Here is a 26,786-nt window from a genome sequence, read left to right as displayed (position 1 = left end):
TTGAGCAGACGTGCGGGATGTCTCGCAGACGTATGCGCGAACCGTACCGTTAAATTAGTGAGTTTGAGCGAGGGCGCATTATTGGCATGAGGGAATGTGATGCATACACCCGGGAGATTGCTGCTCGTGTGGGACGTAGTGTTTCGGCAGTTCAACGGGTGTGTGCAGAATGGTTCACGAAACACGACGAGATGGGTCAGGTCGCACCACTCAGTCCACCCCCTGAGAAGATCGACACTTCATCCGAATAGCATTGCACGACAAATCTGCGTCCTCCTCGGCTCTAGTGGAACAGTGGAACCCATCGTTCACTATCAGAGGTGACTGTCCGTCGCCGTCTATTACGGTATAGGTTATGTGTGCGTCATCCACTTCTCCGCCTACCTTTGACGAATGTGCAGAAACATCCAGAATGAGATTTTCACTCTGCAGCGGAGTGTGCGCTGATATGAAACTTCCTGGCAGATTAAAACTGTGTGCCGGACCGAGACTCGAACTCGGGACCTTTACCTTTCGCGGGCAAGTGCTCTACCAACTGAGCTACCCAAGCACGACTCACGCCCCGTCCCGCGAGTCGTGCTTGGGTAGCTCAGTTGGTAGAGCACTTGCCCGCGAAAGGCAAAGGTCCCGAGTTCGAGTCTCGGTCCGGCACACAAGAGTGTGCCGAGAATACCAAATTTCAGACATTGCCTCTCACCACGGACAACGCAATGGCTGACGGTGGAGAGAGCAGTGCAGTTGTTAGTGCATATTTCTATGCACCAGGAATTGCATGGCGACGACTTTGAACGTCGTGTACAGTTCTGCCACTGGGCACAAGAGAAATTACGGGACGATGACAGATTTTTTGCACGCGTTCTATTTAGCGACGAAGCGTCATTCACCAACAGCGGTAACGTAAACCGGCATAATATGCACTATTGGGCAACGGAAAATCCACGACGGCTGCAACAAGTGGAACATCAGCGACCTCGGCGGGTTAATGTATGGTGCGGCATTATAGGAGGAAGGTTAATTGGCACCCATTTTTTCGATGGCAATCTAATTGGTGCAATGTATGCTGATTTCCTACGTAATGTTCTACCGATGTTACTACAAGATGTTTCACTGCATGACAGAATGGCGATGTACTTCCAACATGATGGATGTCCGGCACATGGCTCGCGTGCGGCTGAAGCGGTATTGAATAGCATATTTCATGACAGGTGGATTAGTCGTCGAAACACCATACCATGGCCCGAACGTTCACCAGATCTGACGTCCCTCGGATTTCTTTCTGTGGGGAAAGATGAAGGATATTTGCTATCGTGATCCACCGACAAAGCCTGACAACAAGCGTCAGCGCATTGTCGATGCATGTGCGAACATTACGGAAGGCGAACTACTCGCCGTTGAGAGGAATGTCGTTCGTTACACGTATTGGCAAATGCATTGAGATTGACGGACATCATTTAGAGCATTTATTGCATTAATGTGGCATTTACAGGTAATCACTCCGTACAGCATGCGTTCTCAGAAATGATTATTTCACAAAGGTACATGTATCATATTGGAACAACCGACATAAAATGTTCGAACGTACCTACGTTCTGTATTTCAATTTGAAAAACCTACCTGTTACCAACTATTTGTCTAAAGTTGTGAGCCATATGTTTGTGACTATTACAGCGCCATTTATCACAAAGCTAAAAAAGTGGTCCAACTAAAACATTAATATTTCTTTACGTACTACACGAATATGCAATAAAAATGGGGGTTCGTATTTTTAAAAAAACGCAGTTGATATCCGTTTGACGTATGGCAGCGCCATCTAGCGGGCCAACCATAGCGCCATCTGGTTTCCCCCTTCAAGCTAGACAAGTTTCGTTCTTTGTAGTTTTTTTCGTTTGACGCTTTTTCGTGAGAAATTTGGCCCGGTCACGATCAATGGACCACACTGTACAGTTAAGTCTCACTGGCCATTTGACCATCTTTTTCTGTACGGATGCACAAGCAGTGCTCGAACTCTTACGGAAATCGGCAGTAAAGCCGCGAGTAATGAGTATGATGGGCAGGGGCACTATGAATATAGTGCGGGACAATAAGTTACGAATGTGAGTCTCACGGGAGGCGTGCCAGAGAAAAGTCCCTGCAGTCGCACTATCCTCTGTGTCCTCGATGGCTCCGATGGATAGAGCGTTTGCCATGTAAGCAGGAGATCCCGGGTTCGAGTCCCGGTCGGGGCACACATTTTCAACTGTCCCCGTTGACTTATATCAACGCCTGTATGGAGCTAAGGGTATTCTTTTCATTGTAAAAATAGGTATGTATATGGCTCCTTACGAGCCCTAATTTTTCTTGTCTTATGGTCCGTATGTGAAATGCACATTGGTGACAATAGAACCGTTCCGCAGTCTGCCTAAAATACCGATTCTCTAAATTTTCTCAATAGTGTTGCTCGTAAAGAACGTCGCCTTTCCTCCAGGGATTCCCATTTTGAACTCCCGAAGCATCTCCGTAATACTTGCGTGTTGATAGAACCTACCAGTAACAAATCTAGCAGCTCGCCTCGCAATTGCTTCGATGTCTTCCTTTAATCCAACCTGGTGCGGATCCCGACACTCGAGCAGTACTCAAGGATGGATAGGACTAGTGTCCTATACACGGTCTCCTTTACAGATGAACCACACTTCCCTGTAATTCTCCCAGTAAACCTAAATCGACCATCTGCTTTCCCTACTACAACCATTACGTGCTCGTTCCATTTCCTATCGCTTTACAAAGTTTCGCCTAGATATTTAATCGACTTGACTGTATCAAACAGCAAACTGCTAATGCTGTATTGGGGAACAGTACGGAATTGTTGCTCCTACTCATCTGCATTAAGTTACACTAAATTTAGAGCTAGCTGCCATTCATCACACCAATTAGAAATTCTGTCTAAGTCTCCCTGAATCCTTCTATAGTCACTCAACGACGATACTTTCCCGTACACTACAGCGTCATCAGCAATCACCCACAGATTGCTGCTCACCCTGTCCGTCAAGTCATTTACGCACACAGAGAATAACAGTGATCCTATCAAACTTCTCTGGGCATTCCAGGTGATACCCTTTGTCACTGATAACACTCGCCAAATACTCACCGAACACTCGAACCAGCGCACACTCCGCTGCAGAGCGAAAAATCCTCTCAAGTAATGTCTAACACATTGCTACTCCAGTGATATGGAGACAGGGTGGTAGTGATATTATACAGTACGTGTAGCAGATAAAGGGCCGCAACTCAAGGGGGCGGTGCAAATGCGTCACATGGTGACGGCAGTTGGTCCGCTGCAGGAAATCAATACCCGGCCCGTCGGCTGGATCTTATGCCGATTCTGAAACATAAGTTACCTCGCTTTGTGGAACTGGACTTCGAATTACAAATCGGACTGTGTCAGTAGTGTTTAAGATGATTCTGAATTTGTTTAATGATACTAATTTGTGCTCTCGTTACTTCCAGTAGTAACATTCGCTCCTTACTACATTTTCGTCTCTCAGCGTAGCATCGATCTTGGTTTCCACACTACGTGTTTCGACACAGTGACCAGCTTATTTTGCGTCAGGCTATGACACAAAAGAATAAATACGTAAAAAGAAACACGTTAAGAGCACCATCACACGAATAACGTAAAGAAGTTAAGGAGCAGTGGATGAATGATACGTGTTGGAATATAGAAACAGACATAAAAAATGGCATCTGTACCTATTATACACTGAAGCGATAAAGAAACTGGTATTCAAATACAGATATATGTAACCAGGCAGAATACGGCGCTGCGGTCGGCAACGCCTATATAAGACAACAACTGTCTGGCGCAGTTGTTAGATCGGTTACTGCTGCTACAATGGCAGGTTATCAAGATTTAAATGAGTTTGAACGTCGTGTTATAGTTGGCGCACGAGCAATGGGGCACAGCATCTCCGAGGTAGCGATGAAGTGGGATTTTTCAGTACGACCGTTTCACGAGTGTACCACGAATATCAGGAATCCGGTAAAACATCAAATCTCTGACACCGCTGCGGCCGGAAAAAGATCCTGCAAGAACGGGACCAACGACGACTGAAGAGAATCGTTCAATGTGACAGAAGTGCAAACCTTCCGCTCCGCAAATTGCAGTCATCAGATTCCAGTATTATTGAGTCTTTGTGGTCTACTTTGGAAAGATCGCTATCCACCTTCATCATTGTTATCTGAACTTGCCACTGTTATGCACGAATAATTGTATAAAATTCTTTGTAACCTATTCAGAACCTGTCTTTATCCATTACGAGACGACTGGAAGCTGTTCTGAATTCCAGTGGGTTTCCTACACCGTATTAGGCATGGTAATGAGTCGTGTTTTTGATGTTTCCATATTTTTGTCCAACCCCTGTACACAGGCATTACTTATCTAGAAAATGCATTTGACTGCATTCGTTTGGACAAATACTTCAAGATCTTGAAAGATACACATTTAGACTGGATAGATAGAATAATATTTAACATATGTGAAAAGCAACGTGTGAGGATAGAGAATAAAGGAGAGCTATACAAAACTAAAATTAGAAAATGAGTAAGTCAAGGATGCTCATTATCACCACAAATTTTTAACTTTTTTAATCGAAAACCCTATGAAGAACTTTAAAGGAAGAACACCTGGAGTCAAAGCGAATGGAATTCCCACTGACTGCGTAAGATTTGAGGATAATATTGCCTTAACTGCTGATGGTGAAAATATATGCAAAAAGTGCTTTCTAAAATTAGCAACAATCACTAAAAAGTTTGAACTTACACTAAATACTCAAAATGCCAACATCATTACAGTAAGTAAAGCAAAAATAAGAAGAGCATTTGAAATCGAAGGAGAAAGAAATGAAAGACAAGTAGCTGATCAATTTTGTTGTTTATGGACCTTAATGAAAGAAGACAAGAGCTGCAGCATGAACATCAGAAGAAGAATTACGACAGCAAAATTTGGTTTCAGTAAAGGGAGTCGACTGTTAGCGAGTGACTTTCGTAGGTTGTGGTTATACTGGAGCGGCGCAGCACAACCAGAGAGCGCGGCGCGGCGAATAGAGCAGCAATGGCGAAACAAACCACTGTAGTTCAGTGCGAGTGATTACAGCGGCGCTGCAAGTGGAGTAGGGCTAAAGCTCAAGTAGGGCGGCGCTGAGCGAATCAAAGGTTCTGCGAGCGGCGACAAGCGCGTTCGAGCCGACTCCAGCTTGGCTCCGGTCGGGCAACGCCGACAGCATTCGGCTGTTGCTGCGTATAGCAGCGTCAGTACAGTGCTGGCGGTTGTGATTGTTTTGTTGTACCTACTGTTGAGAAAACAGTATCAGCGGAAGCTTTGCTAGCAGCTATTTTTACTTGGCCCCGTAAAAGGGGTCACCAAAGGAATTATCATCACATCTGATTCGTTTTGGACAACTGATGAGTTGGTGGCACAACTACAGACTACAAGGTGATTTTTTTCCACCGTGAAAAAACGCTAGGGATTGATAGGGATTTAACAGCGACTGGCTAACATTGCTACGAAGTGTACTGGTTACATTGAACAGTGACTCGCAGAGTATATACAGGGTGGTCCATTGATCGTGACCGGACCAAATATCTCACGAAATAAGCGTCAAACGAAAAAACTACAAAGAACAAAACTTGTCTAGCTTGAAGGGGGAAACCAGATGGCGCTATGGTTGGTCCGCTAGATGGCGCTGCCATACGTCAATCGGATATCAAATGCGTTTTTTTAAAATAGGAACCCCCATTTTTATTACATATTCGTGTAGTACGTAAAGAAATATTAATGTTTTAGTTGGACCACTTTTTTCGCTTTGTGATAGATGGCGCTGTAATAGTCACAAACATACGGCTCGCAATTTTAAACGAACATTTGGTAACAGGGAGGTCTTTAAAATTATAATACAGAACGTAGGGACATTTGAACATTATATTTCGGTTGTTCCAATGTGATACATGTACCTTTGTGAACTTATCATTTCTGAGAACGCTTGCTGTTACAGCGTGATTACCTGTAAATACCACATTAATGCAATAAATGCTCAAAATGATGTCCGTCAACCTCAATGCATTTGCAATACGTGTAACGACATTCCTCTCAACAGCGAGTAGTTATCCTTCCGTAATGTTCGCAAGTGCATTGACAATGCGCTGACGCATGTTGTCAGGCGTTGTCGGTGGATCACGATAGCAAATATCCTTCATCTTTCCCCACAGAAAGAAATCCGGGGACGTCAGATCCGGTGAACTTGCGGGCCATGGTATGGTGCTTCAACAACCAATCCACCTGTCATGAAATATGCTACTCAATACCGCTTCAACTGCACGCGAGCTATGTGCCGGACATCCATCATGCTGGAAGTACATCGCTATTCTGTCATTCAGCGAAACATCTTGTACTAACATCGGTAGAACATTACGTAGGAAATCAGCATAAATTGCACCATTTAGATTGCCATAGATAAAATGGGGGCCAATTATCCTTCCTCCCATAATGCCGCAACATACATTAACCCGCCAAGGTCACTGATGTTCCACTTGTCGCAGCCATTGTGGATTTTCCGTTGCCCAATAGTGCATATTATGACGATTTACGTTACCGCTGTTGGTGAATGACGCTTCGGCGCTAAATAGAACGCGTGCAAAAAATCTGTCAGCGTCCCGTAATTTCTCTTATGCCCAGTGGCATAACTGTAGATGACGTTCGAAGTCGTCGCCGTGCAATTCCTGGTGCATAGAAATATGGTACGGGTGCAATCGATGTTGATGTAGCATTCTCAACACCGACATTTTTGAGATTCCCGATTCTCGCGCAATTTGTTTGCTACTGATGTGCGGATTAGCCGCGACAGCAGCTAAAACACCTACTTGGGCATCATCATTTGTTGCAGGTCGTGGTTGACGTTTCACATGTGGATGAACACTTCCTGTTTCCTTAACTATCCGGCGAACGGTCCGGACACTTGGATGATGTCGTCCAGTATACCAAGCAGCATACATAGCACACGCCCGTTGGGCATTTTGATCACAATAGCAATACATCAACACGATATCGTCCTTTTCCGCAATTGGTAAACGGTGCATTTTAACGCGGGTAATGTATGACGAAGCAAATACCGTCCGCACTGGGGGATGTTACGCGATACCACGTACTTATACGTTTGTGACTATTACAGCGCCATCTATCACAAAGCGAAGAAAGTGGTCCAACTGAAACATTCATATTTCTTTACGTACTACACGAATATGTAATAAAAAAATAGGGGTTCCCATTTAAAAAACGCAGTTGATATCCGTTTGACCTATGGCAGCGCTAGCCAGCGGGCCAACCATAGCGCCATCTGGTTTCCCCCTTCAAGCTTGACAAGTTTCGTTCTTTGTAGTTTTTCCGTTTGACGCTTATTTCGTGAGGTATTTGGCCCGGTCACTATCAATGGACCAACCTGTATAAGCAGATTAACAAATCCAGTTCAAGACGAAGTCTTGTACATGTAGCGTACCTTCTGTTGTACACATCTAACGCCTTAACGAGGAACAGAAATAAGCAAATGGAAAGGAAAAAAGGGAAAGTGAAAATGACATGAATGCGTCAAGGGCTGTTATACCTCAATATATTCACAAAACCATAGATATTTGTCACATTTCAATTAATAACTTGTACCTTTTAGCGAACATTTACTCTACCACGTTGACGCTTGAACTGACGGATGTCGGTCCGTTTCCTGGTGGTGAAAGAAATTTTCGTCTTAATCATTTAGCCGGCAAGGGGGCAAACGAGGTGCCTTACAGCTGACAATCGCTACACTGTGCGTCAGTTTTCCAAATTAAACGTCATACCACTGAACAGTGTATCTTGGAGAAGTGTTGTTGATGGAGGTCCATTCGTTAGATGGAGAAGCCCCCTCGATCCCTCTCCGCCCTACAAATTAACCCCAACCTTCACTGCCTTTGGTGCCAGGCAGGCCGGCCTTATGTCCGACAGCATCAAGGTTCACGCTGTCCGTTCAGTTCATTACCATAACTACAAATAACAACACTACTAGTCATCACATCTTACATTCACTTAGTACAGTTATCAGAAGATGCAGTAACACAGCCGGCGGCTGTGGGCGAGCGGTTCTAGGCGCTTCAGTCCGGAACCGCGCGACTGCTACGGTCGCAGGTTCGAATCCTGCCTCGGGCATGGATATGTGTGATGTCCTTAGGTTAGTTAGGTTTAAGTAGTTCTAAGTTGTAGGGGACTGATAACCTCAGATGTTAAGTCCCATAGTGCTCAGAGCCATTTGAACCATTTTTTGCAGTAACTAACCTGACGCATCCTCCCCAACCAGCGGGAAAATCACCTCGAATACGACGTTGCCTGTACGATGTTGCCTGTAGTGAAATATATAAACTACCATTGTCGCTACGGTTGGTACTGAGAAGAAGGATTCTGTCAGGCATTCATCGCCTCCGGATAGGTCTGTAAAGGGGGAGCGATAAAAAAATGTCGTGTAGACGCGTTGTAAAGTGTGATGTGGATGCTACTTTTTCGACGCTGTCAGGCATGGCTGTAAAATTCTACAGCATGGGAGCGATTGTTCCGCATGTTTTATGAATGAGATATCTACGCAAGGATTCCCTGCATAATAAAAATTTTCTTATTTATAATGAAGGAATTGTTTAAGAAATGAGTCACGATATGTGAATGTGTCAGATATACTTCAAAATATTTATATAATATTAGCGGTAGTAACTTTGTGAATAATGCATTTTGTTTTTGCCTAAATTGCAAATTAATTGGCTAAATAGAACTAATGCAAAGGACGTAATGTTTCTACAAGTGCCTGAAGCCCCGATTAAGTATATTTTCAAGCTGTACGGCATTCTTCGTCAAATCTGTACAATTTCCTGGATCCAGTCAAATTACCTGTTTTGAAATTCGTGTCATTGCTACTTATCTCAGTTCACTTTGCTGGGTACTGATATAGCAGGTCAGCAACTGGAAGCAGTTAATTCCATAAATTATCTGGGAGTACGCATTAGGAGTGAGTTAAAATGGAATGATCATATAAAGTTGATCGTCGGTAAAGCAGATGCCAGACAGATTCATTGGAACAATCCTAAGGAAATGCAATCCGAAAACAAAGGAAGTAGGTTACAGTACACTTGTTCGCCCACTGCTTGAATATTGCTCACCAGTGTGGGATCCGTACCGGATATGATTGATAGAAGAGATAGAGAAGATCCAACGGAGAGCAGCACGCTTCCTTACAGGATCATTTAGTAATCGCGAAAGCGTTACAGAGATGACAGATAAACTCCAGTGGAAGACTTTGCAGGAGAGACGCTCAGTAGCTCGGTACGGGCTTTTGTTGAAGTTTCGAGAACAAACCTTCACCGAGGAGTCAAGCAGTATATTGCTCCCTCCTACGTATATCTCGGGAAGAGACCATGAGGATAAAATCAGAGAGATTAGAGCCCACACAAGGGCATACCGACAGTCTTTCTTTCCACGAACAATACGAGACTGGAATAGAAGGGAGAACCGATAGAGGTACTTAAAGTACCATCCGCCACACACCGTCAGGTGGCTTGCGGAATATGGATGTAGATGTAGATGTACTGAAAATATAAATGTCCGATGGAAGTCATATGAAATAAGCGTGAGTCTCCTCCAACCAATACGAGTAGAAAAGAGGTGCAGCCATGGGTGGCAATGAATGCCGACAAAACCGAATCTGCAGTATTATTTAGCAGTATGTATATCGCTGAGAATTTACGTTTCTGAAATTGAGAGAAACATTTTTGAGTTTCTTTTCATTATCAGAATAATTACTTCTGCATGATGTTGTGTGGTTTCTAACTAGAATTCGATAAAATGTGTCTTCAGGCATGATCACTAGCAATTGGTCTGGTGAAATTACGTGACGTATACAAGTGCTCACTACAGTTTACCTGACAAACATTCAAATAACTAGTAACGTTAACGAAAACATGGCGTGAGAAAAATTACATTTATACCTTGATGAGCGTTTGGAAATATGATGTATCGCACTAGCCTTTGACAAACTATCAATTATACTGAAGAGCGCCATGACTAAGGTTACTAACAATGGTACTACAAAAATGAAACGAGATATTAAGCCTACAGAAGACGCTAAAAAGGAAGTATTAGATGCTCCATGAGCTAAATTCAAAACGAAATCTTCGACGTTTGTCAGAACAGGAAGCAACACGAGTCGGTTGAAATAAAATCAACGAGAACACCGAAAGAGACCTGTTAAGTGCAAGTAATATGTACTTCAAATTGCTTTTTTTGATAAAACAAATTACATACTTTGAGACTGGTTACGTGCGTTTGTGTGGTTACAATGGATATTGCTTGGCGATGTATTGGAGTTAGATATTCTGAAGTTAGCGCTACGATTATTCCTACGCTCTCGCATTGAAACGTGCCTATTTCATTATTTTTAACATTAAAATTTGATTTCACTTCTAATAATCAAAGGCACAACGTCTTTACCGGTACGGCAGTTTAGACGCCATTAGTGCTAAAATTCCACTGCCAGCTACATCACCCTTGTCTTTCGTTGAATATTTGTCTTGTCTTGCAAACCGTGCGGTTAAAGGCGCTTCAGTCTGGAACCGCGTGACCGCTACGGTCGCAGGTTCGAATCCTGCCTCGGGCATGGATGTGTGTGATGTCCTTAGGTTAGTTAGGTTTAATTAGTTCTAAGTTCTAGGCGACTGATGACCTCAGAAGTTAAGTCGCATAGTGCTCAGAGCCATTTGAACCATTTTTGTCTTGCAAAACACTGCGTGTCGTAAGAAAGTGGTAAGCATGTGCTGTACAGCTGAAGCGTAGTATATAGATCTAGGGCCGAAAGTGAAGCTCAAAAATACTTCTTTGGTTGTTACACAAAGAAAATAAACCGCATGAGGGGAAAAATTTTGAACCAACATTATTTTAACATGAATATTGAATTACTGCCTTACGGTAAACGTCGTGTGAGTATTTACTTTAAGTAAATACATATGATGAGTATTAAATTTTCTGGACAGAAATGTACCTGAACAGCTATTAGAATTCCACTAACATAGAGTGAGGGCAAATCTGCCTTCAGTACAGAGCTGAATATGTTGTGAATAAAACTTCAAAAATTTGAGATACTGGTGTCATGAGACTATTTAAATTAGAGACACAGTTATTCGAAATGTTCCTGGCTGATAATTTAAGAAAAATTCACGGAATTTTATTTTATGTTACTTGTGCTTTGGCACTTAGGAAGTAAGGGTTGGGGTGCGATGAGAGAGAGAGAGAGAGAGAGAGAGAGAGAGAGAGAGAGAGAGAGAGACACAGTGAGAGAAAGAGAGGTAAATAGTTGTTTTTAGGCAACAGTTTTTGGAAGTTTTGCAAGATAAACCTGTTTTACAGTTCGGTCAAACTACTGCTTTGTTTTTGACACAAGTGCCTCATACAGTCAAAAAGAGAGAAGAAAAGAAAGGCTCTAAGCAGTATGGGACTTAACATCTGAGGTCATCAGTCCCCTAGACTTAGAACTACTTTAACCTAAGGACATCACACACATCCATGCCCGAGGCAGGATTCGAACCTGCGACCGTAGCAGCAACGCGGTTCCGGACTGAAGCGCCTAGAACCGCTCGGCCACAGCGGCCGGCCTACAGTCACTTATCTCAAATCGACAACGTAATTAAATTAGTAATCTGTTCGCTCTGTCTGGGAGTAAATTGAGTTCATAAGTGCAGAACAGCCACTTACGAGAATCCGGGTGTCCGGCGAGATATCCATGGCGGACGCGTGTGACACCCTCCCAGAGCCACTGCTCGGCCACTACTGAACGCCAACGCTGGAGGCCCAGCATCTGCTCATACGTCACGTCGGCCGGCCTTATCAACGCCGGTCACGGGAAACCGTACCTGCATCCTAGATCAGAGGTTCCCAAACTGGTGGGCGCTCCCCTGGGGGGGGGGGGGGGGGGGGGGGGCTGATGATGTTGCAAGGAGGGCGCGGGTAGAGTTAGCGGTATAAACGTAATATTTCTTTTTAATATCGATATTTTAATAAAAATGAATGTGCAGGTATTAATGATAGATTATGGTACAAAACGCAATCGTTTGGCGTCCCACTTCCCGCAATCCTATCTCAATATCTAAAATCGTATACTGGTGAAGAAATGGTGTGCAGCAAGGGAATGTAATCAAGGTAAGGAAGTTGTCTTATTCATATTTTTTAAAGTTCTATGTAGTCTGCAAAATTATTTCGTAAAACTTATTTTTTATTTTTTGTCTGGTTCTGAGAACTGGGCGTTTGTCGCCGTTCGGTAACTGTCGCCGTTGACATAAATGCCAACCTATGCGCAATGACAATGGGGAGCGCTTTAGGCTTACAAATCAGTGATGTTCGTTAACACCGTGACTATTTTTGATAATGAGTGAAAGTAATAAGCTACACTCAACTTAAAATAATGGCCCGCATCCACTAATCTGTAAAGGTCGCAAATATTTTTCCTTGTTTACCAAGGACTTTCTTTACTTTAGGAGTGGCTTATAATCACTAGACTAGACTGATGACGTAATAACTGCGACTCGATACATTAACAGCCCACCATGTTACATGACGTCACCATCACAAATTTTTCAATAGTTTCTTGATAATTAATAAAAATCTCTATATTTTTTTAGGGGGTGGGGGGCACGGAAGTTTTCTTTTTGGCAGAAGGGGGTGTGACAAACAGAAGTTTGGGAACCTCTGCTCTATATTATCGCACTGCTGGCCCAGATTGCGGCCTAAGTAGCTGACCAAACACAATTGGAGGAGGTCTCGCTGTGATACGCTCGCTTCCTCGCTTTCTTTCTTATCTGATGTCAACTAAATTCGAGACCAAAAAAGAAGGAAACTGCATCGAGATGACCTCGTTAGACAGCTAGAACAAGGTGGCATGGATGTGGGTGGGGGCGACGGGCTCAGGCCTCTCTGAAAGATCATTGCAACAATCGCCTCGAGTGATCTGTAGAAACGACACAAACCTACCACCTGGATAGAGAATGCGGCCTTAAAAGTCGCTCCGACCAAAGGGGAATTCAGGATCTTAATGACTGCGCCATTGCGGCCAACATCTACTTCGCTGTCTTTAGGGATCGGTGAGCTAAGTTCTGTATGACCTCTTTGTTGACTCCCGAAGCACAACAACATTTTAAAATAATATATAAAAGGAAAGTATGACATCAATCTGAAACGATGTTCACTGGATTTCCTGCAGGAAAAAGAACACAGAATATTGGATTTTTTAAAGAAAGGGTTGGGAAAGAAGTTGATATCTGATAGTTTCTATAGCTTTGAAGGATACATGAATTATTGACTTTGACACAGGTAACAATATGTGTGATGTATCTACTGCTGCTTTCGTATAAAGAAAATTTCTGCTGCTGCTTCTTTGTTTTCATTGTTTCAGTGCAGTCAGGTGCCACCAAATTGTTGATGTAAGCTTAGTGATATATCCTAGAAGTGATAAAATAATTGAAAAATGATCAAAATATTAATAAATATTGTTATTATTATTTAGTTACAGCCAGGTACAGGCAGATTGCTTATTATTATTATTATTATTATTATTACTATTATTTAGTTACAGAAAGGTACAGGCAGATTCCACATTCCTAGGTTTCCGAAACGTATTTGACTCCGTGCTCCACTGCAGACTGTTAACAAAGTATGAGCCTACGGAATAGGTTTCCAAATATGTGAGTGGCTCGAAGATCTATTAAGTAACAGAACCCAGGACGCTGTCGTCGACGGAGAGAGTGCATCAGATATAAGGGTATCTTCAGGAGTACTCCAGGAAAGTGTGATAGGACCGCTTTTATTTTCTCTATACATAAATTATCTGGCGGACGGGGTGAACAGCAATATGCGGCTGTTTGCTGATGATGCTGTGGTGTACGAGACGGTGTCGTCGTTGAGTGACTGTAGGGTGATACAGAAGAACTTAGACAATATTTCTAGTTGGTATGATGAGTGGCAGTTAGCTCTAAATGTATAAAAATTTAAGTTAATGAAGACGAGTAGGAAAAACAAACCAATAATGTTCGAATATAGCATCTGTAGTGTGCTACTGGACAGAGTCACATCGATTAAATATCTAGGCGTAACGTTGCAAAGAGGTATGAAATGGAACGAGCATGTAAGGATTGTTGCAGGGAAGGCGAATGTTAGACATCGGTTTATTGGGAGCGTTTTAGGGAAGTGCGTTTCATCTGTGTAGTAGACCGCATATAGGATGCTAGTGCGACCTGTTCTTCAGTACTGCTCGAGTGATTGGGGTCCGCACCAGGTCGGATTAAAGGGAGACATCGAAGCAATTGAAAGGCGGGCTGCTAGATTTGTTACCAGTTGGTTCGTTCAACACGCAGATATTACAGAAATGCTTCGGCAACTCAAATGGGAATCCCTGGAGAGAATGCGACGTTCTTTTTAAGGAAAACTATTAAGAAACTTTAGAGAACCGCCATTTGAAGCTGCCTGCAGAACTATTCTACTGCTATATAAAATTAAGGCTCACCGGCCATTAGACCATCATCTTCTGTGCGGATGCACAAACAGTGCCCGAACTCTTACGAGAATCGGCAGTAACGCCGCGAGTAATGAGTATAATGGGCAGGGGCACTATGAATATAGTGCGGACAATTAAGTTGCGAATGTGGGTGTCACGGGAGGCGTGCCAGAGATAAGTCTCTGCAGTCGCACTATCCGCTGTGTCCTCGGTGGCTCCGATGGATAGAGCGTCTGCCATGTAAGCAGGAGATCCCGGGTTCGAGTCGCCGTTGAGGCACATATTTTCAACTGTCCCCGTTGACTTAGATCAAAGCCTGTATGCAGCTAAGGGTATTCATTTCACTGTAATTTATTCTACTGCAGCCATCGTACATTTCACGTAAGGACCACGAAGATAAGAAAAGTGATATTACGGCCCGTATGGAAGCATATAGACAATCGTTCTCCCCTCGCTCTATCTGCGATTGGAACAGGAAAGGAAACAATGGTACAGGGTACCCTCCATCACGCATCGTACGTATGCTGGCTTGCGTAGTTGCAGTTCTTTTTCGTTTACCCCTCGCTCTATCTGCGAGTGGAACAGGAAAGGAAACAATGGTACAGAGTACCCTCCATCACGCATCGTACGTATGCTGGCTTGCGGAGTTGCAGTTCTTTTTCGTTTACAGTATTCTTCTCTTTCAATATTCTTTCCATTTTTCTCATTGTCCCTTTTTTTATTTCCTCAGACCACTTCACACGTTTTCTCTTAACCACTTTCACTACGAAAGACTTCTGTTCTTAAATCTTTTCTTGTGGAACATTGAGTTCTGTTGCTTCTAGTTTTATGTTGTGGAAGTTTTTTTCATTATTGCTTCTGTTATTTCTGTTTCATACCGTTTCATCATAACTTTTTAATTTCCTGGCTTCTATGCCTCTTATGAATTCTTAAATATTCCTCATAGCCCTCCTCTCTAATACTTCTAATTTGTCTAATTTGCAACTCAATGCTAGGCATTCGACTGCATAGAAACAGTCACTACTGACGATGCTATTTTTTATATTTCTCGATGCGAACATATTATAGTAAATATTGTGGTGATTAGCTTGTTAGCCCTACATTGCATACCTTCCATCCAGTGAACAACCTGTCATATACGCGGTTTGGGAAGCTATTTTGTGTGCATATTTATTAATTGTAAGCGATGCCCTCTTGTGTAGCATTTCCAGTGAATTGCAAATAACCGGGTTAGGTGAACGACCAGCAGGAATGTAATTAAAGTACTACATTAGAATTTATTTCACTCCCACATAAATTGATCCGTCTTCGACCTCAGCTAAACTGATTCCAGTTACTCTGTATCAAGCAGCCAATGGCCTTGCTTCGTTGAATACACCGGTTCTCGTCAGGTCACCGAAGTTAAGCAACGTTCGGTGTGGCCAGTACTTATATGGGTAAGCACCTGGGCACGCCACAGGCTGTTTGCTGCTTTCCCTTTGCCTTAACGAAAAACGGAAGGAGGGGTGGTGGCGTAAACTTCTTGATCACCAGAGTTTGTGCCAGTGTCCTGAACGAAATTCCAGTCGCAGTGTCTCATGAAATGAGAGCATGGTGACATTGTTGATAGTGATCCGCCCGTCGGACGGGGCCATCAAGGTCGGCCCTCTGGTACTATTCACAGAGCATAGAATGCTCTGTGGTACTATTCGAGAGTAGACTATGTGCCGGCACCGGGTTTCACCATCTCCCATCTGTCATCATTCAACACAAACATGACACCACACTACACTCACCCATTATTGTCACTTACACTTATCAGAGACACTTAAAAACACAACTCTCACACGCATACACGCCACCAAAGGACGCGAGAGTGACACGATCTCACTGCACGTAGCTCTGATTGGCCGGCGCAAGCAGGCACAAACCAGAGCCCGGACAACATCAGGTGTATCCATAGACTTTTGAACATTGTTGTGCACGACTGCAGGGAGGAATAGCACATCAACGCAGTGCGATGCTGTTACAAGGGGTAGCTGCCGTAAGTCGCTCTCTGATGGAACTGGAACTTGGTAGGAAGGCACGCCTATTTTGACTTACGTTCAAAACGCAATAACTCCCCAGGAAATGACGGTCAAAGTTTCAAAGCGACTTCGTGAGGCTACTCGCGCAGCGTGATAGGTTAGGTTAGGTTATTTGGGGGCAGAGACCAAACAGCGAGGTCATCGGTCTCATCGGATTAGGGAAGGATGGGGAAGGACGTCGGCCGTGCCCTTCCAAAGGAACCATCCCAGCATTTGCCTGGAGTGATTTAGGGAAATCACGGAAAACCTAAATCAGGATGGCCGGACGCGGAATTGAACCGTGGTCCTACCGAATGTGAGTCCAGTGTGCTACCACTGCGCAGCGTAATAATAAGACTGTTGGTAGCGCAATGGCTAAGAGCATAGTTTCGAAATTTTGTGCTCCGTGTTCAAACCCGAACTTAGATATTTTTAAAGTTATTGTTGAAAAGTATGTGACATCAGTGTGGTTTATGACATGGTGAAATACATTGAAATTAACGGCAAAAGAAATACAGATTTCAAATATTCTTAAAAATAGATTTTATCATCACAATTGACACTGATTAAAGAGGATATAAAATGTAGACTGACAAGGGCAAGGAAAGCGTTTCTGAAAAAGAGAAATTTCTGACCATCGAATGTAGATTTAAGTGTCAGGAAGTCATTTCTGAAAGTATTTGTATGGGGTGTAGCCATGTATGGAAGTGAAACGTGGACGATAAATAGTTTAGACAAGAATAGAAGCTTTCGAAATGTGGTGCTACAGAAGAATGCTGAAGATTAGATGGGTAGATCACATAACTAATGAGGTGGTATTGAATAGAATTGGAGGGAAGAGAAATCTGTGGCACAACTTGACTAGAAGAAGGGATTGGTTGGTAGGGCATATTCTGAGGCATCAAGGGATAACCAATTTAGTATTGGAGGGCAGCGTGGAGGGTAAAAATCGTAGAGGGAGACCAAGAGATGAATACACTAAACAGATTCGGAAGGATGTAGGTTGCAGTAGGTAATGGGAGATGAAGAAGCTTGCACAGGATAGAGTAGCATGGAGAGCTGCATCAAACCAGTCTCTGGACTGAAGACCACAACAACAACAACGCCTTCAAGAAAACTGCTACCAACAGTTTTCGCTTGGCTTCGAGAGATAGTGAAAAATGTGGTCCTCGAATCCATCAAGACGTCAACAATTAATGGACATTTGTGGTAAGTTGCTTTGGAACCAAACTGCTGAGGTCATCGGTCCCTAGGCTAACTTCATCTAACTTACGCTAAGGACAACACACACACCCATACCTGAGGGAGGAGGAGGAGGAGGAGGAGGAGGAGGAGGAGATTAGTGTTTCACGTCCCATCGACAACGAGGGCATTAGAGACGGAGCACAAGCCCGGATTAGGGAAGGATAGGGAAGGAAATCGGCCGTGCCCTTTCAAAGGAACGATCCCGGCATTTTCCTGAAGCGATTTAGGGAAATCACGGAAAACGTAAATCAGGATCGCCGGACGCGGGTTTGACTCGCTCGGTGGGGAGGACTCGAACCTCCGACGGGGGAGCCGCGCGAACCGTGGCAAGGCGCGTAAGACCGCGTGACTACCCCGCGCGGCAAACAATTAATGGAACGGCATCAGAAAGTGCAGGCGACAGCTACAAAATCTGGAAGGCTCACAAAAGAAATCTATCATCAGTTTCTTCACAAAGTTTTGCGAGCGTTTCTGTACATTATTGACTCGTAGGGAGGGCAAAACGATCCCTCCTTGTACGTTGGGCTGCTTTTCGATGAAATCGATGTACCTACATATTCATTAAAAGTAATTCCGCTAAAGTTTATGCCGTTATGTGAACCCTGCGTCGTATACTTTTACTGACAGGAGAAGAATTACATTCGCTGATTACAAAAATGCAATATTTTCATCGTACAGCAAAGGGCTATCACAAGTAGAAGCGACGCAATTAAAATACACATCTTGATCCATAATCAGTTCCAAGCTCCAGCTTCCGAGAAAATGCTTCGATATGCGTGGATTGCCGCGAAATCATCGCCAATCGCGAGGCTGTATTCCTAATGATATTCACACAAAAATTATGACTGTGATATATGTGCCTTCGCACGTTATTCGCGGTGCTCTGAATTTATGTGTGTGCACTGAATGTGTCTATGAATGCATTGATTCTGTTGCAGCATAAAACTAAAATAGAGAGCAAAAAGCGGAGTACTAAGATTTTTATATTTTTAATTTTCGATTTCTGATAATTATATAAGATTATACAACAGTTGTGAAAAATACAATCTATTTTTAATAAGATATGAAATACTTATTTCTTTCGTCAATAATTCCATTGTATTTTACGATGCCACAAAAAACATGGATGTGACGCACTTCCAAGACAACAAAATAAAAACGATACACAAAATTGAATTTGAACATGGGGCGCAAAATTTGTAAAATGTGCTCTTAGCCACTGCGCTACCAACTCACTTGGTTTACGATGTGCGAGTGGTCTGATAAAGTCGCATCGAAATTCTGATAGTCATTTTCTCGAAATCTATTGAGTGTTGGCACCTAAGCCTAAATAGGAGTCGCTTTATTTTCACCTTCTTTCACCTGCTTGTGTTTACTTGCCACCTCGTCTACCGATTCAACAGACATCAACTGACGACGAGTCTGGTGCTTTTGTGGTAGTGACCAGAAGTCAATAACCTTTTTTTTATTACTATTATGTGGACCGACTATATTTTTCAAGTGTCTTTAATTTATGTATGCAGTGGCATCTTTTGGAGGACAATCTCTCGCTGCACATACTCAGTTCAGAGCCACCTTTCCTCCCTAATGATGCGCAACATGAAGAATGGATGTTGTACCACCAGCAACTCCGAGCTTTCATGTTTACAACATAGCAGCTGAATCACACAACGCTCTTTCTTTTTCTGGTGGGTAGGTGTACAAATTTTCATACTGTGTAGGAAGCTGTTCCCCCAGTGTGAGCCCCAAACCCTACCCTATCAAGACATTATTCGAACATTAAGCCGGGGTCACACACGCAACTAAGGTGACGTCACAGCTTGTGGCTTTCTGTAGTGGCCTCGTAAGCTACCGTTCGCCCAGGACGCCACAAATTCTACGTAGTTGCACAGCATTCAATATGGTGTCAACTGATATTATATAGGCGGGTCTTAATGTTATACTGCATGTTATGGCATTAGAACTATGACAAGAGTTAAATACAAAGAAGACGAAACCCAAATGTTAGATCCGAAAACAGATTTGGCGCAGGGACTAGATACACGTTTATAAAAGAAATAACATTCAAAGACGGAAATGCTGTCTGCTATGCAAATTAACCAACAGACGGCATGTAGATATCATCCGCAGACACACCTCTTCCAAGCTTTCGGAATCTTCCTGTATTCATTGATGTTCTAGAACAATCAATTTTTTGTTTAACAGCTACCACATCACACTCGGGGACTATTTCCGGCACATAATCCACAATTTATACAGTGCTTGGTCTCACAAATTACGAACTTTATATGACTAGGCTGTTTGGTTGCGGTACATACTAAGTTTATTTATTTACTCTCCATAAATTTTTCAAGTTGTAGGATATGCCTACATCATTGGTTCGCAAATAATGTGTGTGTGTGTGTGTGTTTGTTGTTGTTGTTGTTCAAAATGGTTCAAATGGCCTTGAGCGCTATGGGACTCAGCTTCTAAGGTCATCAGTCCCCTAGAACTTAAAACTACTTAAACCTAACTAACCTAAGGATACCACACACATCCATGCCAGAGGCAGGATTCGAACCTGCGACCGTAGCGGTCGCGCATTTCCAGACTGTAGCGCCTAGAACCGCTCGGTCACTCCGGCCGGCGTTATTGTTGTTGTTCAAGAAGCTGTGAGAGTGTACCTGCCGACTACTGTTTTGACGTTTTCCAGTAATAAAATTAAAACACGCTGAAATCGAATGGGCTACCGCAGCAATTACTCCACGATAACTGCGACAGAATGCTCGTGTTTCGAAATACAGCCACCAGGTAGCAGTTATGAAAGGCAAGTGACATAACAAAGTACAAGAAAGCTGAACTTTTTGTGGCATGACAAAAGTTGCGTCTCTTAAGTTGGGTCACTGGAGACTGGAGGTTCACACATGCAACTGCGGTATGCCAGTAGCTGCGGCGACACTTTTGTTCCGTGTGCGAACCCGGCTTTAGATGACTTCTTCGAAGCACAGATTCATATAGCTGCTGCTCGTTTCAAACTTTTACGTACGCGTCGTCAAAATAATCAGTGTTACAAAGAATGGATCGCTGAACTCAAGGGAATTACTAGGAACTGTTAAATTTAACTGCTTCTGTGGAGCCTCATTTCAAGACAAAATGCTTCACAATGGCATTATCCAAACCGTTGCTGATAACAGAACACAGGCTGAGATTCTAAAGCTTTACAATCCTGGTCTCAATGACGTGCTTAAAGTAATCGAAGCTCACGAAGTGTAAGACTTCGCAGAAGTTGAGTTTATGCGCCTGTTGCAACACTGATTGCAGATAGATCCAAGCAGCCCCGGTATCATAGGGCACATAACAACCGTCGTCACAAGCAACAGCGTTAGGCTGAGCGCAAGCTGAGATGTGTGTAGCACGTGTGGACTGACATGACACTGCAGCGTGACGCGCACGTGCCGCGCAGGTCTTGCGCATATTGTGACGCTTACACATTCTTTGTCCGCTCCGGACCGAGCGAGGCGGAGCAGCGGGTTAGCACATTGGACGCGTATTCTGAAGGACGACGGTTCAAACCCGCGTCCGGACACCCTGATTTAGGTTTTCTGTGATTTCTCTTAATCGCTTGAGGCAAATGCCGGGATGGCTCCATTGAAAGGGCACGGCCGACTTCCTTCCCCATTCTTCCCTTAACCGCTGTTTTGGTCACCTCCTCCAAATCAACCAACCAACCAAACTGCGCCGGTTGGTGACGCGCTGCGCTGACACAATCGTAGCGCGCACTCTGTAATCTTACTCAAACGATTTTACAGAAACTATTCGGTAAAATATTTGATTTTGTGTTACTTATAGCGTTATATGTCAGCTTCGTGGTGAAGTGCCCATCGTCTCGCTAATGGTCATACTTACTGCGATTGTAAGTAGGCTGTTTAGGTTTTTATTTTGGTAACGTCAAGTAGCGCTCCGTATGAAAATCACTGACTGTGCTGTGTGCAGCCTGTGGCTGGTTGGCATTGTTGGAATATTCGCTATTGTAGTGTTGGGCAGTTGGAAGTGAACAGAGCGTAGCGTTGTGCAGTTGGAGGTGAGCCGCCAGCAGTGGTGGATGTGGGGAGAGAGATGCCAGGATTTTGAGAGCGGACGATCTGGACGTGTGTCCGTCGGAAAAAGGAAATTTGTAAGACTGGATGTCATGAACTGATATATATATATATATATGACTTTTGAACACTATTAAGGTAAATACATTGTTTGTTCTCTATGAAAATCTTTCATTTGCTAACTGTGCCTATCAGTAGTTAGTGCCTTCAGTATTTAGAATCTTTTATTTAGCTAGCTGTATTGGCGCTCGCTGTATTGCAGTAGGTCGAGTAACGAAGATTTTTGTGAGGTAAGTGATTCGTGAAAGGTATAGGTTATTGTTAGTCAGGGCCATTCTTTTGTAGGGATTATTGAAAGTCAGATTGCGTTGCAGTAAAAAATATTGTGTGTAAGTTTAGTGATGATCAGAATAAGTAAAGAGAGAACTGTCTGAGTACATCCAGGTTTGCTCAGCTCTTTGAAAATCAAATAACGTAAGAGGTTTACCAGCACAGTAATTCATAATTTTTCTAAGGTGACGTTACATGATATACTCGTTTAAGTAAGACACTGCACAGAATTCTAAAAAGTTTGAAATGATAAATAGGGGTCGCTATGATTTTGCATTTGGTGTGTATTACATCGTATGATGCTGCTTATGAAATTTTGCTAAACATACTCACTTTTTTTTATGGTTGGGAGGAGGTCTCTATCTGTCCCCGATCTCGAGAAAATGGATCGTACGTAGCGCATTAACTCGTGATCACATGCCCGCAAGAATGAAATATTCATAACATCCCTCATATCTCGTAAGCCGCTCGAAACATCGAAACGACATTTTGGCGAATGATAGCACCCGAGGAGGAGAGTATTTTGTCAGATCGTTAACACACGGAACTTTCTTATATACGGCGATATAGGAGAAGTTATAGTATTTATTTTATTTTTTCAATCTAGAATAGTAAGTTTTTAAGAGTCATCGACAGCTAGTGAAAAAACAATTCCTTGTATGAAAATAAAAATGAAGTTTCTTCTCTGATGTTACTGCAAACCGACACAGTGAGGTTTTCTATAAGCTATTCACCTCTCTGGTCACCAGTTGCATGTTTAATGAGACACACTGTTTCAGGATTCTGTCGCAATAGCTAATGCAAGGTGAGTTTGTGCAAATTATACCGTGTTTTGGCAAAAGAAGCACAACTAAACTTGCCAAATACAAAAATGTAGCTGTTACTCGTAAATGGTGATGATTCTTTGAATGAGAAAAGGTTAACAATTCACACAAAAATAAATCGCCAATTCCGTTGCAATTTTTGTGGGATCCCAGTAGCCTATCGTACTTTTAACACTGAACGACTGGAATGGAAACTTACAAAAAAAGGATTCTATTCCTGTTCCTCATCTGAGCAATATTAAAATAATGACTAGCGTGCCCATGAGGCGGGGTGACGCGCACATGTCAGACGTTTGTTACTCACTTACGGCTTGCTAAATTGACAAAGTGTGATTCGCGAACAAAATAGCTGTCATTGAGAAACGTAACAATTGATCCATCGCACATCACGAAGGTTAGCTATTGTCAGCAGCTGAGAATAATGAGCGCGACAGGAAAGCGGAAGCTAGCCACATGTGCCTTGTGGGGGAAGACTTCACGTCGTTCGAGAAAACATTGTAATGAATGTAGGCCTGCCTCTGTCAGCACTACATTTCAGCAAATTAAATATATCATGTCACCAGAATCTTTTAAATTACTTTCACTTTCGGCATAATACCGACCGCATTCTTCATTTGTTTAGCCTATTGTGTAACTAGTTTGTCGATGCTGATATCATGTATGCAACCACTGAAATGCTTTTCCTCCACACTATGCGCCAATTAAAACATTGTCATTCATGGGGGTTTTCTCAACTGTTTCCAGCTTATAGTGAAAATGTGATTTCTGTATGCATAGCCGCGCGGGGTGGCCGCGCGGTTTGAGGCGCAATGTCGCGGATTGCGCGGCCCCTCCCGCCGGAGGTTCGAGTTCTCCCTCGGGCATGGGTGTGTGTGTGTTTTGTTCTTAGCATTATTTAGTTTAAGTAGTGTGTAAATCTAGGGAGCGATGGCCTCACCAGTTTGGTCCTTAGGAACATTTGAACATTTTCTGTACGCATATAGTATACAGGGTGAGTCACTAACTGCCGGCCGGTGTGGCCAAGCGGTTCTAGGCGCTTCAGTCTGGAACCGTGCGACCGCTACGGTCGCAGGTTCGAATCCTGCCTCGGGCATGGATGTGTGTGATGTCCTTAGGTTAGTTCGGTTTAAGTAGTTCTAAGTTCTAGGGGACTGATGACCTCAGATGTTAAGTCCAATAGTGCTCAGAGCCATTTGAGTCACTAACTATTGCCACCAAGAATAACTCTAAAAGTATGACAGGAGCCGAAAATTTTGTGGGACAAAAGTTGCATGGGACAATGGGGGCCATAATATGACGTTGGTTTTTTGTTCCTAAGTGGGGTCGCGTCAGAGATATGAAGGTCAATTTTTTTTAATGGGATGCTATAGTTTGGTACTTATTTTCTGATAGCGGCTATCAAGACGAATCCAATGATGTGTAACAGTAAGGTCTTTGAAGGTCAACGAAGGTCACAGAGGTGGCATGAACGTCCATTTATAGGTGTTCGAAGTGATGATCATTGGCATTAATGCACTGGTGCAATCTTCTTATCATGGATTGAGTGGTATTCCTTATCACACCGGCACTTATCGAAGCACATGATCTGACAGTTCTCTCTCGCATATCTTCAGGTGTAGTTGGAACGTCTTTATAAACAATGTCTTTTACGAATCCCCACAAGAAAAAATCCAGAGGCGTCATGTCTGGCGAACGAGCCGGCCACGACACATCTCCGTGTCCAATCCAACGATTTTGGAATTGTCTCTGCAACTCATTTCTAGCCACCAGCGAAGACTGTGACGGACACCCATCGTGTTGATATCACATTCTGTTCCTTGTTCCAGAAACAGACCTAATGTTTCTTGCAGGAATGTGGTGTACTTCCTACCAAGATATCCTTCGATGAAATAGGGGTCTGTAATTCTGTCCTCCAGAATCCCACACCATACATTCACCGACCACGGTTTTTGGTGTACAACTTGCCGCAGCCAACATGGTTTTTCAGTTGCCTAATAACGCATATTATTCAAATCATCATTTACATGGTTCGTAAATGTAGCCTCGTAAGTAAACAAAATCAAATTAATAAATGTGTCATCCCTCTGAATCTGAAGTTGCGCCCATCGGCAGAATTCAATGCGACGCATACAATCCGTCCCAGTTAATTCTTGGTGGAGACTGATATGGTAAGGATGATATTTATCACTATGCAGAACACGAACAACACTACTCTGGCTCATGCCAGATTCACTTGCGATTTTACGCGAACTAACACAAGGATCTCGAACCACAGTGGCAAGAGTACCAATTTCCGTTTCCTGGTTAGTAACTTTCCTTTGCCGGATATGTTTCCGATGCGTTAAAGATCCAGTTGTTCTCAATTTATCATACACGTATTTAAATGTACAACGTGTAGAGTGAGTACGTTGAGGATATCTATCAGCGTATAAGTCTCTAGTTCTTACTCAATTTCGTTCTCATTCTCCGTAAATGGGAAGGAATACATCATTCACATTCGCTTTATTCGACGATACCAGTCTTACCGTACCTATTAGTGTCTCATTGCGAAATCGTCGGATGGTGTTTACATGTCAATGGCACGTTAGATGGATACGCCGTATTCGGCGAATATTTACTATTTGCAAGATATACAAGAGATAATTGTCAGAGCATGTCCTTCGATAAGTGCCAAAGTGATAAGGAATACCACTCAATAGATGATAAGAAGATTGCAGCACTGCATTGATACCAATGGTCATCACTTCGAACACCTTCTGTAGATGGACGTTCATGCCACCTTTTTGACCTTCGTGGACCTTCAAAGTCCTTACTGTTACACATCATTGTCTTCGTCTCGATAGCAACTATCAGAAAATAAGTACCAAACTATAGCATCCCATTTAAAAAAACAAAGTTGACCTTCATTTCTCTGCCGCGACCCCACCCAGCAACAAAAAACCAACGTCATATTATGGCCCACGTTGTCCAATGCAACATTTGGTTCAAATGGTTCAAATGGCTCTGTGCACTATGGGACTTAACATCTGTGGTCATCAGTCCCCTAGAACTTAGAACTACTTAAACCTAACTAACCTAAGGACATCACACACATCCATGCCCGAGGCAGGATTCGAACCTGCGACCGTAGCGGTCACGCGGTTCCAAACTGAAGCGCTTAGAACCGCACGGCCACACTGGCCGGCTGCAACATTTGTCCCACAACCTTTTCAGCTACTATCGTACACTATGTGGTCAAAAGTATCTGGTCGCCTGGCTGCAAATGTCTTAACAAGTTCGTGGCGCCCTCCATCGGTAATGCTGGAATTCAATATGGTGTTGGCCCACCCTTACCCTTGATGACAGCTTCCACTCTCGCAGCCATACGTTCAATCAGGTGCTGGAAGGTTTCTTGGGGAATGGCAGCCCATTCCTCACGGAGTGCTTCACTGAGGAGAGGTATCGATGTCCGTCGGTGAAGCCTGGTACGAAGTCGGTGTTCCAAACCATCCGAGAGGTGTTCTGTAGGATTCAGGTCAGGACTCTGTGCAGGCCTGTCCTTTACAGGGATGTTATTGTCGTGTAACCACTCCACCACAGACCGTGCGTTATGAGCAGGTGCTCGATCGTGTTTGATGCAATCGCCATCCTCGAATTGATCTTCAACAGTGGGAAGCAAGAAGGTGCTTAAAACATCAATGTATGCCTGTA

At 43.3% G+C, this 26,786-nt stretch overlaps 1 protein-coding gene and 1 pseudogene across 6 annotated transcripts in view; one reads left to right on the top strand and one right to left on the bottom strand.

The window, feature by feature from the left end:
- LOC126248944 (organic cation transporter protein) overlaps nucleotides 1–26,786 on the bottom strand; it is a 308,493-nt gene that overhangs the window by 198,459 nt on the left and 83,248 nt on the right. Inside the window, exon 1 of one of the 6 annotated variants that reach the window (XM_049950464.1) lies at nucleotides 11,786–11,878. The exons of the other annotated variants lie outside the window; for them this stretch is intronic. Coding sequence (XP_049806421.1) covers nucleotides 11,786–11,815 — 30 coding nt within the window. The 5' untranslated portion in view covers nucleotides 11,816–11,878. Of the gene's footprint in view, nucleotides 1–11,785; nucleotides 11,879–26,786 lie in introns of those variants that run through there. 6 annotated transcript variants of the gene reach the window in all.
- On the top strand, nucleotides 15,927–16,045 carry LOC126249958 (5S ribosomal RNA; annotated as a pseudogene).

The sequence above is a fragment of the Schistocerca nitens genome, chromosome 3 (genome assembly GCF_023898315.1).
Source record: "Schistocerca nitens isolate TAMUIC-IGC-003100 chromosome 3, iqSchNite1.1, whole genome shotgun sequence".
NCBI classification, from domain to species: Eukaryota; Metazoa; Arthropoda; class Insecta; order Orthoptera; family Acrididae; genus Schistocerca; species Schistocerca nitens.
Note: the sequence above shows the minus strand (reverse complement) of the source record. Positions and strands in the feature narration are given on the sequence as shown.